General features: G+C 37.9%; 1 protein-coding gene across 1 annotated transcript in view; it reads right to left on the minus strand.

The window, feature by feature from the left end:
- Positions 1 to 2397: 2397 nt before the first annotated feature.
- Crisp1 (cysteine rich secretory protein 1) overlaps positions 2398 to 14356 on the minus strand; it is a 28594-nt gene continuing 16635 nt past the window's right edge. The window contains exons 5-7 of the mRNA XM_021174043.2: positions 12370 to 12467; positions 10363 to 10451; positions 2398 to 2525 (exon numbers count right to left, since the gene is read on the minus strand). Coding sequence (XP_021029702.2) covers positions 2398 to 2525; positions 10363 to 10451; positions 12370 to 12467 — 315 coding nt within the window. The remainder of the gene's footprint in view (positions 2526 to 10362; positions 10452 to 12369; positions 12468 to 14356) is intronic.

Raw genomic sequence — 14356 nt, forward strand, 5'->3', positions numbered from 1 at the left:
CACAATACCTCTCCTGGGCATGTATCCAGAAGATTTTCCAACCAGTAAGAAGGACAGATGCTCCACTAAGTTCATAGCAGCCTTATTTATAATAGCCAGAAGCTGGAAAGAACCCAGATGCCCCTCAACAGAGGAATGGATACAGAAATGTGGTACATTTACACAATGGAGTACTACTCAGCTATTAAAAGGAATGAATTTATGAAATTCCTAGGCAAATGGATGGACCTGGAGGGCATCATCCTGAGTGAGGTAACCCAATGACAAAAGAACTCACGTGATATATACTCACTGATAAGTGGATATTAGCCCAGAAACTTAGAATACCCAAGATATAAGATACAATTTGCTAAATGCATGAAACCCAAGAAGAATGAAGACCAAAGTGTGGACACTTTGCCCCTTCTTAGAATTGGGAACAAAACACCCATTGAAGGAGTTACAGAGACAAAGTTTGGAGCTGAGACGAAAGGATGGGCCATCTAGAGACTGCCATATCCGGGGATCCATCACATAATCAGCCTCCAAACGCTGACACCATTGCATACACTAGCAAGATTTTGCTGAAAGGACCCTGACATAGCTGTCTCTTGTGAGACTATGTTGGGGCCCAGCAAACACAGAAGTGGATGCTCACAGTCAGCTATTGGATGGATCACAGGGCTCCCAATGGAGGAGCTAAGAAAAGTATCCAAGGAGCTAAAGGGATCTGCAACCCAATAGGTGGAAAAACAATATGAACTACCCCGTATCCCCGAGCTCTTGACTCTAGCTGCATATGTATCACAAGATGGCCTAGTTGGCCATAAGTGGAAAGAGAAGCCCATTGGTCTTCCATACTCTATATGCCTAATTAAGGGGGAATACCAGGGCCAAGAAGTGGGAGTGAGTGGGTAGGGGAGTGATGGAGGAGGAGGTTATGGGGGACTTTTGGGGTAGTACTGGAAATGTAAATGAAGAAAATACCTAATAAAAAATTATTAAAAAAAAAGAAAAGCCCCTCCCCCTAGAGCTATGGTTCTGAATTGTGTAGAAATGTGCCCTACTGTGTGCCTCGCAGTTTATGGAAATACATCCCAATAAATCACATTTGGATTACATAAAACTCCATCTTTGAAGGTAAACATGGCTGAATTCACTTCCACTTACTGTGTGTATGAAAAAAAAGACAAATCAAGAAAGAAGCAGGACCTTGAGGAACTTTGCACTAGAACCATTTTCAGAAGAATAAGGTGATTTTTTAAAAAAATTTCCAGTGCAAAGAAAAATACAAAATATCAGACTTTGTACATTTCTGTATTTCTTGCAATGTTCCTTTGTTATTCAGATTTGCAGACTTTTATATCCCTTTTGAACTGACAAGGTTCAAGGCTTCAAAATAAACGAGTATATGAAGAAGATATCACAGCATCATCATTTATTATGTTCCTTTATAGGTTTTGTTTGATTTATACTCTACACAGGGCCATTTATAGGACCCAATTTTAACCCAGCATCAGCATAGTCTTAATTTCATGTGATTGCTTTCCTGCTAACTGTGATGGTTACAGGGATTCCCTACTGCAAATGAATAAACACACACACACTTTTTTTCTTTGATTAGAACTGTAATACAGAACAATTTTAGGACATAGTTTTTCTAGTAAAGCAATATAATTTAAAGGATTAGGTATTTCAAATAATTTGGCAGCCTGGTGTTATGGTCATTTCATTATGGTTTTAGATACACAACAATCTAGGAATGGGGTGCTCAGGGCAACAGGAGTGTGTAGGAGAGCACAGGAGAAATATAGGTGAAGGGACAAGGAACCCAAAGACAGCGTGACTCTCATTTTCCACATCACAAACATGCATGCTGAGATACTAATGAGTTGGGAAGACATTTTGACCACTCTTAGTTGAGTCATATCTATACTTCAAGTTGAAGACTGACTCTTGTTTGTTTGCTAAATATTTTTAATGTCCAATTTAAAATAGAATGAAAATTAAACATTAAAACAAAAAAATATTAGGGTTGTTGGGAAGTGGAGATGTTGGGAAAAGGGTTAGGTAAAAACTATTTTACTGCAAGTTACAGATGAAGAACATTCATTGGCTAGATTAAGTTTAGCTACATATCACAAATCACATGTATTAAATTTGGGGCAAGCATTTGACTTGCCCTTTCATTAAACAATGAAATTTAAAGCTTAACAAAACTTACTACATGCACTGGGCACAGAATTGATGAAAATATATTGATGTCTATAAATGATGGTAAAATATTAAGTTCTTGAGCATAATTAAAAAGCAAAACAAATGAAATTCAGTACAAAGTCTTACAGTACATTACATTAAGGTGAAATAATTGATCCTGAAAACATACTTTATCTTCAGAGCATAGTAGCAAACATTAGGTTATTTTATTTCAGTTGTACACAGACAAGAAGCCTTGCAGAATGGCTGGACAGCTGGATGTAAGCACCCATAAAGTTTTACTTGCTTATCACAGTTGTTGTATTCATCATAATAAATGCAGGGGTTAGCTGGAAAACAAAAAGAATGGTATGCAACAATGTGCTTAAAACAGTTGTAACCATTAAATAAAGACATCATACGTCAAGAAAAAAGCTCTATATAATAAAGGATTAACTTGATTAAGGTTAGTTTTTTAGGTTAATGCAAAACAATTGACATGTTGAATCAGATCCTCATGAAGGAAAGGAGAAAGTGCTTGACATGCTATGAAGCATGTTTATTCAATATCAGTTTTGTAATTGGTGACACTGCACCTGAACAGACTGGAGATAAGTAATCTTTGCAATTTCTCTGTCATTTTGAGAACAATATTACCATTAACATTATGATAAGACACTGACATTTCAGTCACTTTTAAAAATGTATTTGAGGTTTATCACTGAAGGATCTACTCTTTTTCCACTAATTGATTTTTTTCTTTACTTTACATCCCTATATCTGTCCCCCTCTCCTGCCAGGATCCCATTTCCACAGGTCCTCCTTCCTCCTCCTTCTCCCATCCCTTTCTCCTCTGAGAGGGTAGATGCTTCCCCTTGGTATCACTGTACTCTGGCAGATCAAGTCTCTACAGAATTAGGCTCATCCTCTCCCACTGAGGCCAGACAAGGCAGCCCAGCTGGGGGAACTATATCCAAGCAACAGGTTCAGGGACAGCCCCTGCTCCAGTTGTTTGGGGACCTGCATGAAGACCAAGTTACACATTTGCTATGTATTTCCAGGAGCCTAGATCCAGCCCATCCTCACTCTTTGGTTAGTGGTTCAGTCTCTGGGAGCCCCCAAGGGTCCAGGTGAATTGACTCTTTTGGTCTTCCTGTGGACTCCCTATCCCCCTTGTGGCCTGCAATACTTCTCCCTATGCTTCCACATGACTCCCATAGATCCAAGAAAAAGAAAAAAGAAAAAGTGCTTTCCAACCAACTTTCTCTAAAGACACATTCATTTCAGTGCCTAATCAGGCATGAAACTATCATCACAAGAAATTCATCATCTGTGAGATCTCAGTACTTGGTTTTATGGTATGAAAATAGGGAAAGCATTCAAACTAATTGAAGAATTGCCATGCTAGCCTCTTCCTCAACATAAAGAAATACAGCATAAAGAGAGATCCTCCTGCTTGTGAGGCAAAGAATTAAGTCCAGGCCATGTACTTGGATCTCTTTAGGAAACTCATAAACCACCAAACCCAGACACTATTGCATATGCCAGAAAGATTTTGCTGACAGGACCTGATATAGCTCTCCCTTGTGAGGCTATGCCAGAGTCTGGCAAACACAGAAGTGGATGCTCACAGTCATCTATTGAATGGAACACAGGGCCCCTAATGGAGGAGCTAGAGAAAGTACCCAAGGAGCTAAAGGGGTCTGCAACCCTATAGGAGGAACAACAATATGGACTAACCAGTACGCCCAGAGCTCGTGTCTCTAGTTGCATATGTAGCAGAGGATGGCCTAGTCAGCCATCAATGGGAGGAGAGGCCCTTGCTTTTGTGAATATTATATGCCCCAGTACAGGGGAATGCCAGGGCCAGGAAGCAGGAGTGTGGGGGGGTGGTTGGGGAGCAGTGCCGGAGAGGGTATAGGGGACCTTGGTGATAGCATTTGAAATGTAAATGAAGAAAATATCTAATAAAAATGTCTTAATTAAAAAAAAAAAAAAAAGAAACTCAACATGGAGAAATCCAGTATCAGGAATTGTCCAGCTCCTACGTCTAAGTCACTGTTAATGAACAGAGTCTCTAGACCTGTGTCATTCAGGTCACTATAAACATCCTCCACCATCCCTCTGATGTCGCAAAAGACAGTGTTCACTCTTAACCAGTACAAAGTAATATTATCCAAGTATAGGAAAGTCACGTTTGCCCTCCTTAATTAACCTAACATATATCGTGATACGTTGTATAATCAGCGACTCAAAATGGAAAGTTAGAAAGGAGATTCTCAAGAGCAGTGTGCTGACATATTCCATGCCCCGCATCTTAGGAAAACAGGGACTTGAACATTTTTTTAGTGTGGAAGGAAAGAAACTGTGAAGCAGGGTTTCTGTATCTGCCAATGTTATGTTTGTAAATGAAGGAAAGATAAATACAAAATGAGAAAAATTAGGTCAAAGGGAATTTTTACTATGCCTGTCCTATAGAAAAAAAATGCTGCAGGTGATTCTTTAAGCTGAACAAATTTACCTATAAAATGAACAGTGGAAATCCTGGGAAGTATAAAATTCAGTGAAAATAGTAATTCTGCACACAAATTCAGGATACTCCAATATTACAAATGTAATGCATAAGCTACCCATCTCTTTAGTATAAATACTAAAACTAAAATAGTAAAATTAATAACAGGTTCTTTAATATACTGAAGTAAGAGATTTAGAAAGATGTAAAGTTTGACATGTAATAAGAATCTAACAGAAGAGAAAACAGTCTGCAAATATAGTCTTTTAAAAAATCAAAGTATCCTCCATTTATTTTTATTATTTTATCTAAGTTTCTGTTATTTCTAAATTCTATAATACAAAATGTAACAGGGGGTACCTCACATCTGGTGCTAAGTTCCTTTGACAACAATTGCTAAGAAAACATCTTTAATAGAAAACAAACAAATAAGTCAGATATCAAAATGTACTATTATATTAAGTAATCTAACTGCAAGAAGGCTCTGTGAGTGGAAGAAAATGGGTTATTTGAAAACTAAAAAGCAAGTTTGAACAATGACATCATTATTGATGTAAATAAATTAATCTTCATTTTCCACCTAAAAGACATAGGAAGTGAACAAACAGAAAACAAGACAATGCTTAAATATATGTTGGTTGCAAGAAAATCTCTGGGGATTCACACTAACAGATAGTATATTAATGAATCAAGATATTCCATGTTAATAAAATTCAGATGAAAGCAAGTGTCACTCCATTAATATCAGATAAAATAGACTTCAGGAAAAATCAAAGAAGGTCGTTATGTAATGATAAACAGTAAGTGGGTAAAATAATAAAAATTCTAAGTGCATATGCATAAAAGCTTCTAAATATACAAACCAAATATTAGTAGCTTTCCAAGAAGTGATGCATGAGGACTTTAACACTCCATTGTCATCAACGGACATATTGTCCATGAAGAAATTCAACAAACAGAGGAGTAAATTTAAGATGTAGACCAAACACACATACTTTATTTATGAATGACTGATAGAATGGGAAAAAAATGGGACTCTCTTTATGAGTGCTAGTTTCATAAGTGGCATGAATTATATGTTATAATATTTAACTTATAATTTAAATTAATAATAAAATATTTTAAATTTTGATACTTATGTATAGTATTTATCATTTTTATCCTTTACTCTTCCTCATAGGATCCCACCAATGTTTCTTCCTCTGTCTCTCTTTAATTGATGACTCTTCTTTACATTTTATATATGTGTCAAGACTTGGATAACCTATTATGGGTCTCATCCCTAAAAAAATCTGATTTTCTTCCTTATTCATTCATTTATTCTCTCTCTCTCTCTCTCTCTCTCTCTCTCTCACTCTCTCTCCTTCCTTCTTTCCTTCCCTTTCCACTTATTTCCTTTTCTTTTTCCTTTTTAAATTTTTTATTACTTTCTCTTTATAGCTGCACAACTTTACTTATATTCTGCCCATTGTATTCTGTCCCATATGCTCTAGAGGCATATTTTTCTATTAATACTGTCCTGTTGACTAATATAGTTTTGTAGTATATATTAAAGCTTGGTATTGCAAGGCCTGGTCCCTCACATTTTCTCAAGAATGCTTTGGCTATTTTTAATTAATTTATTATTTATTTTACATCCCAACTAATGTTTCTACTTTCTATCCTCCTCTTCTCCCATTTTTCCTCTCTCCCTCTACAACTTCCATTCCCTGCAATCTCTCGTCTACTTTTCCTCCCCTGTTTCTCTTTAGAAAAGGAGAGGTCTCCAAGTTGCAGGACTATACTCCCTTTTAAAACAATCACTAATTGCCTATAGGTTTTTGTCTATAGAGTTGGAGCCTTGTCAGATTGTGACATTCACAATCCAAGCTTAATTTCTTTGATTTTTGTGTCCAAAGCCTGTACTATCTTCAGCATCAGGGTCTTCCCTTAAAGTTCTGGCTGGCAGGCAAGGCATTGGAAATAGACTTTATTGTGTTTGAGTCTCTTAGACACTCCTGACCAACAATTGGAAGGAAGGTGTCACATTCCTGGCTCTCAAGATTTTGTTAGATAGTCTATGATTTGGGGAGAAAGAAGCATTGGGGGAAGCATTATTACTCCAAGTCATATAATTAGATTTAAACTGTGTATGTATTTTGAACTAAACATAAAATATTTCCACATATTTTTAAAACAACCTTACTGTTATATATTCCTCAGTCGTCTTTCTCCCTACATATTGCCCTTCTTCCTTTATCCCCAGTTATAGTCTCCTTTTTATATTTGCCATTTTCACCTTCATCGTGCCTGTGTCCCACTATTCACTTTTCTAGAGCTGTCAGCCCCACACTGTGGTCTCTCTTACTCTCCTTATTTCTGTAGGTTACCCCGGGAGGTACATGCATCCACACTGTGGTCTCTCTTACTTTCCTTATTTCTGTAGGTTACCCCGGGAGGTACATGCATCCACACTGTGGTCTCTCTTACTTTCCTTATTTCTGTAGGTTACCCCAGGAGGTACATGCATCCACACTGTGGTCTCTCTTACTTTCCTTATTTCTGTAGGTTACCCCGGGAGGTACATGCATCCACACTGTGGTCTCTCTTACTTTCCTTATTTCTGTAGGTTACCCCAGGAGGTACATGCATCCACACTGTGGTCTCTCTTACTTTCCTTATTTCTGTAGGTTACCCCGGGAGGTACATGCATCCACACTGTGGTCTCTCTTACTTTCCTTATTTCTGTAGGTTACCCCGGGAGGTACATGCATCCACACTGTGGTCTCTCTTACTTTCCTTATTTCTGTAGGTTACCCCGGGAGGTACATGCATCCACACTGTGGTCTCTCTTACTTTCCTTATTTCTGTAGGTTACCCCGGGAGGTACATGCATCCACACTGTGGTCTCTCTTACTTTCCTTATTTCTGTAGGTTACCCCAGGAGGTACATGCATCCACACTGTGGTCTCTCTTACTTTCCTTATTTCTGTAGGTTACCTCAGGAGGTACATGCATCCACACTGTGGTCTCTCTTACTTTCCTTATTTCTGTAGGTTACCTCAGGAGGTACATGCATCCACACTGTGGTCTCTCTTACTTTCCTTATTTCTGTAGGTTACCTCAGGAGGTACATGCATCCACACTGTGGTCTCTCTTACTTTCCTTATTTCTGTAGGTTACCCCGGGAGGTACATGCATCCACACTGTGGTCTCTCTTACTTTCCTTATTTCTGTAGGTTACCTCAGGAGGTACATGCATCCACACTGTGGTCTCTCTTACTTTCCTTATTTCTGTAGGTTACCTCAGGAGGTACATGCATCCACACTGTGGTCTCTCTTACTTTCCTTATTTCTGTAGGTTACCTCAGGAGGTACATGCATCCACACTGTGGTCTCTCTTACTTTCCTTATTTCTGTAGGTTACCCCGGGAGGTACATGCATCCACACTGTGGTCTCTCTTACTTTCCTTATTTCTGTAGGTTACCTCAGGAGGTACATGCATCCAAAACTTTGGAATTAAGATTCACAAACAGGAGAGAACATGCAGCATTTAATTTCTGGGCCTGGGTTACCTCAATCAGTATTTTCCAGTTTCACCAATTTCTCTGAAAAATATTTTATTTCAAGTTTTTTTTTCAGGATGAACAGAATTCCATAGTGTATACACATACCATATTTTCACTATCCATTAATCTATGGAAGAGGTTCATATTTTCATTTCCTAGTTATTGTGAGTGGAGTGCCAATGACAACTATTACACAAGAATATGTGGAGAAGAATGCCAAGTTCCTTAGGCATATGCTAAGGAGTAGTATATCTGTATGGCAATATAAGAGAGATCAGATAAATCCAGTATTGGATAGATCCTGAGCTAATGAAGAAGAATAATGGTCAGCTTACAAAAATTCCACACTGATTGTAAATGGTACAACTACTCTGGATATCAATCTGGAGGTTCCTCAGAAAATTGGAAATATCTCTACCTGAAAACCCAGCTATACCACTACTGGGAATATACCAAAAATATGCCCTACCATAGCACAAAGACACTTGCTTCACTATGTTCATTGTGGCCTTATTTATAATAGGCAGAAGCTGGAAACAATCCAGATGCACAAAGAATTAATACAAAAATGTGGTTCATTTACACAATTGAATACTATTCAGTTATTAAGAACAAGGACATCATGAGTTTTGCAGGCAAATGGATGGAACTAGAACATATCATCCTGAGTGAGGTAACTCAGACCTGAAAACATGCATGGTCTGTACTCACTAATAAGTGGATACTAGTCAAAAAAAAAAAAAAGTAGAGAATTCAATTCACAGAATTCAAGGAGGTTAACAAGCAGAAGGGACCAAGTGAGAATGTTTCAATCCCACTTGAGAGGGAGATGAAAATCACCATGGAAGGCAAAGGGAGAGAGGGACCTGGGTGGAAAAGGAGGGGAAAGAGGAAAAGGGAATATGATAAGGTATGAGGTGGGGGAAAGAGAAGAGAAACTCTGAGGACCAACAGAATGAATGGAAATATGCAACCATGGGGTGTAGGAGGTGGGGGGGGGATCTAGAAAGTACCAGAGACATGGGAGGTTAGAGACTGTCAGGAATCAAAGGAAAGAACCTTAGATGAAATGCCCTACAATGGGAAAAGAGAACTTGTAGAATTCACCTCCAGCAGAAAGACAGGGCATCAAGTGGAGGGATAGGTTACTAACCCACAGTTACAGAGAAGAGACAGAGAAACAAGGTCCAGTGATCATTTCAACTCAGAATCCGTTTTATGGGAAGGTTCCAAGACCTGTCACTTACTAATGCTATGGTGTGCAAAGCATGGCTGTTCTCTGAGAGGTCCAATAAGCAGCTGAGTGAAACAGAGGCAAACACTTAGAACAGACATTGGACTGAAGTCAGGGAACCCCGTGGTTGAATTAGGGGAAGGATGGATGGAGGTAGAGGGTGATCCCATAACAAGACCAGCAGTCTCAACTAATCTGGACCCCTGAGATCTCTCAGATTGAGTCATCCAGGCACCATACATGAGCTGGTCCAAGGCCCCCGACACTTATACAGCAGAGGACTGCCTAGTCTGGCCTCAGTGGGAGAAGATGCACCTAACCCTCCAGAGACTTGAGACCCAGGAAGTGGGGAGGCCTGCCACTGGGATGGACATCCTGTTGGTGATGGGGGGAGGAGAAATGGGATGAGGAACTGTGGAATGGGGAAATGCCATGACTTGACTTTAAAAAAAAATAAAAGTGATAATAAAAAAAAAATCCACACTGATCTATTACAGACAAGTTGAGGGTTATAGAACAGTAAGCATTTCAGAGAGACTGGTAAACTTAAAGGAATAGTTTGTGGTCAGCAATAAGGTATCTCAGGAAGTGTCTGGGAAAAGTAGTCACACATATTAATAATTTATCTAGAATGCCTCTAATTCATAATTTTAAACTTTTGGGTAAGAAGGTAAGTTTTCATATATAGATATTCTAACTCTGCCCTCCAGTGATAAGGTCAAAGAGGCTGGATTACTCTGGGTGTTAGAAGAGAAGCAGAAATAATGGATATATTAAGATGAAAGTCACAGAAATATAGACCGCAGGTCAATGCTCCACTTAAAGGATGTGTGTTCCCCATATTAGTATGCCAACTTCAGGCAACCTAAATTAAACAACAAAGGCCACTCACTGCACAGTCCATCTTCACAGTTATTGGGACAATCGTTACATGCTGAGCCCACCTTATAGGGCATATTTAGTGTATCTTGATGATTTCCCCTTTAAAAAAAGAAAAGAAGTTGAGGTATAATGAAAACTGCCATGGGAAAATACTAACTTACATCTACTGCCAGCAGCCAATTCAAAAGATGGTGTTTAAGTGTATTTGCAAACAGAGCTAGTATTTACAAGGGTTTTGTGATATAGATTCGTGGCTAGGAGCACTGCCTTTGCACTCATCCCCTAGCAGTTCTGTGTATGTACACTTGGACTCATTTCTCCCTATCTTTGAGCAGTCATGTGCTAATAGGGCTCTGGATATTTTTACAGTCAAATCTGGCAAGTACTGCTTCAATCAAGAACTTGGAAAATTGTGGTGGAAAATACAGAGTTTAGTGGGAAAAGTACACAATTCATTAGCATCTTTTTACCTCATTTTACACTATATAAATCACAAAAGCACATAAACATGAAAAAAAAAAACCCTAAAGAAAGTACTGGGTGTGGGAAAGAGTGTAGTAAAAAGCCATAGATATGAAATATTGAAGTTTCAGGAAATGCAAAACTTCTTGACTATCAATATCTAAATGTTTATTTAGGTAATATGCAGTTCTTAGTGCCACTTTTTAAAAAAAAAGATTTACTTATTACTATACACATGTACACTGTAACTGTCTTCAGACATGCCAAAAGAGGGCATCCAATCTCATTATGGGGGGTTGTGAGCCACCATGTGGTTGCTGGGATTTGAACTCGGGACCTTCAGAAGAGCAGTCAGTGCTCTTACCAGCTGAGCCATCTCACCAGCCCTCTTAGTGCCACTTTTAAAGTTATAAAAATATATTCACTAATTCAAGGAAGTACATCTGATTTCTCTGAAATAATTGGGTTATATGTTCTAGATTTTGTGACTAGTACCTGTGATGGTAGCATTTAGAATATGTACATTTAATTTATCCATCTCATTTAATTATGTACATTTAACTTATCCATCCCATAATCAGCTTCCAAACACTGACACCACTGCATACACTAGCAAGATTTTGCTGAAAGGACCCAGATAGAGCTGTCCCTTGTGAAACTATGCCGGGGCCCAGCAAACACAGAAGTGGATGCTCACAGTCAGCTATTGGATGGATCACAGGGCTCCCAATGGAGGAGCTAGAGAAAGTACCCAAGGAGCTAAAGGGATCTGCAATCCTATAGGTGGAACAACAATATGAACTAACCAGTACCCCACCCCCACCCCCCAGAGCTCGTGTCTCTAGCTGCATATGAATCAGAAGATGGCCTAGTCAGCCATCAGTGGAAAGAGAGGCCCATTGGTTTTGCAAACGTTATATGCCTCAGTACAGGGGAACGACAGGGCCAAGAACTGGGAGTGGGTGGGTGGGGGAGTGGGTGGGGGAGCGTGTGGGGGACTTTTGGGATAGCATTGGAAATGTAAATGAAATAAATACCCAATTAAAAAAGGTTTTTATTTTTGCATTATATGTATGCATATGTTTGTATGCAAGTAATATATGTATACATAATATATATATGTATATATATATTGCCTTTAAAATTGTTTCTCTGTTAAAACATTGTCTTTATGTCACTCAGAGTAACATAAAATTTATTTCTAAAGGAAATGCACAAGTCAACATAGGGATCCCAACGCTTAGCACAGGGAGTAGCATTTGCCTGCATATACTTTCCTAGCCTAACCCAGTTCAAATTCACTTCCCTGTATGATAACACTTTCCAGTGAATGACTAGAATCACCAATAAATTGTCCAAATGTGTATATCTCTGATAACTTACTTAGTAAAAACATGATGAAAAATCAAACATTTGGGGTATATTTGTGACATTTTGTTAACAAACTAACTGGGGAAAAAACCTAGAACATTAATTTACAATATTTGAAACCTTAGACAAGCTTATTTTATGAAGATATGATATTTAGAAAGAATAATAAACTGGCATTACATACTCATGACAATAGTGACACACATAAAGGTATGTAGCTGCCTTTTGTCTGCGACAAGCTGCAACATCACAGCCAACGAGGTAGGAAGAGGCCCAGACCATCTGCAAAGATAAGAGATGACTTGATGACAGATTTTCATGTTCCCTAATGACAATGTCAGCACTGTTATTGTTATTATATGTAAGCATGCATGGCATGGAGTGATGGCTTAGTGGTTATAAGAGCTTGATTCTTCTTTAGTGGACATGAAAGTGACTCCACCATCCACCTGGACTGCCAATAACCATCTCTAAATCCAATACCAGGTATCCAAGACCTTCTTATTACTTATATGTATAAGACTTATACACAGACACACATGCATGCTCACAAACACACACACACACACACACACACACACTAAAAGTTAATCTTAAATAGGAAATCATGTCTTAAGTTTGCATTCTCCATGTTTTATCCAGAAAACAGATATAAAAAAACTCATGTGTTTAGGACACCTGAGTGGAACAAGAATCTCGTTATATTAATTCCCAATGAAAACCAGAATTGATATCAGCTACTCAGCTCATTCTCTCTATGTCAAACCTATGCGCTGAATATGCTAATATGATAAAGGTTATTTCTATAAGACTCAAACCCAAGAACAGTGTTTAATTACTGGTCAAGCATAGGGTATAATACTCAAATGGATTTTAATGCAAATGAACCAAGCTTAAATTCCACCTCTGTACTTCTAAGTTGGGTAATAATTTTGTTTGTTCACTTTGTTTTTGTTTTTGTTTTGTTTTGTTTTTGTTGTTCTGGTTTTGGTTTTGGTTTGGTTCTGTTTGGATTGAGTTTAGAAGTTTCTTTATTAGGGTTTCATTTTTCTCATCTGTAAGATGGCTATAATAATGCTGCCCAGTACATGCATTTGTATAGTGAGGGTTAAATATTACAACGTTTAAAAAGCTGGAGAAGGAAATAAGGGTGATGCAATGGAGCCCACTTTCTTCTGTGACCTGGGTAAGAGTCTGGCTAGTATTTCCCTCAACCAACACTGAAATCTTTAATCAGGTTTCTTCTTCTTTTGCCTTTTCTTCTATTCTACTTTTTCTACTTCCTCTCTTTCTTCTCCTCCTGCTCCTTCTTATCCTCCTCCTCCTCCTCCTCTTCCTCCTCCTCTCCTTTTCTCTTCTCCCTTTTCCTATTATTCTTCTCCTCTTCTCCTCCTCCTCTTTCTTCTTCTTTCTATCATAGTGATTTTCTCTGGCTAATTTTTTAAAGTATTACTTTCTCTTCACAACTTTTCCAGGTGTCAGTTTCCCTCCACACCAGACAGCATTTAATTATCTATGGGGAATAAGAATATGCTTTCACCAAATCTGTGGCTCTATCCACTATGTAAACTTTGGATGAGGCAAAAACTCAATGATTGCAAGTTTCTCTTCTCATTCTTTCTCCTAAATGTGTATTTGCCTTATGAAACTTTGTTAACCTCTGACTAATATAGAACACATACTTTGAAAAATTGCAATAAAAATACATTAGAATATCTATTTTGTGTATTTCTTCCATCTATTCATTCAGTCCATATCCAAGAAAAAGTACAAATAATGTGAAAATGAATATTAATGGATTCCTATCATTGTACAGATAATGACAGTATTTTTCTCTTAAAATTTAAGCAAATAAAGACCAATTTCTTTGACTTTTGAAAATATTTCTTTAGCTTTTAAGATTATGATAATTTTACAGTATTTTCATTTTCTTTCTCCAAACCCTGTTATATAATTTTGCTACTTTTTTCAAATTCATGGCCTCTCTTGTTATTAATTTACATAATGTTATACAATTTCTAGCACCTTTGGCAAATGGGAGCAGTTATTTTTATAAATTTATTTGATATAGCATTGAATTATTTTGATAAATAGAAAGTCAAAGGGATAAATTGTTGCACAAGACTGAAAGAACCAAAGCCATTATGATATAAGAAAGGGGTTGACTTTGT

The sequence above is a fragment of the Mus caroli genome, unplaced genomic scaffold (assembly GCF_978045245.1).
Source record: "Mus caroli unplaced genomic scaffold, Mus_caroli_1 scaffold_1, whole genome shotgun sequence".
In the NCBI taxonomy this organism is placed as follows: domain Eukaryota; kingdom Metazoa; phylum Chordata; class Mammalia; order Rodentia; family Muridae; genus Mus; species Mus caroli.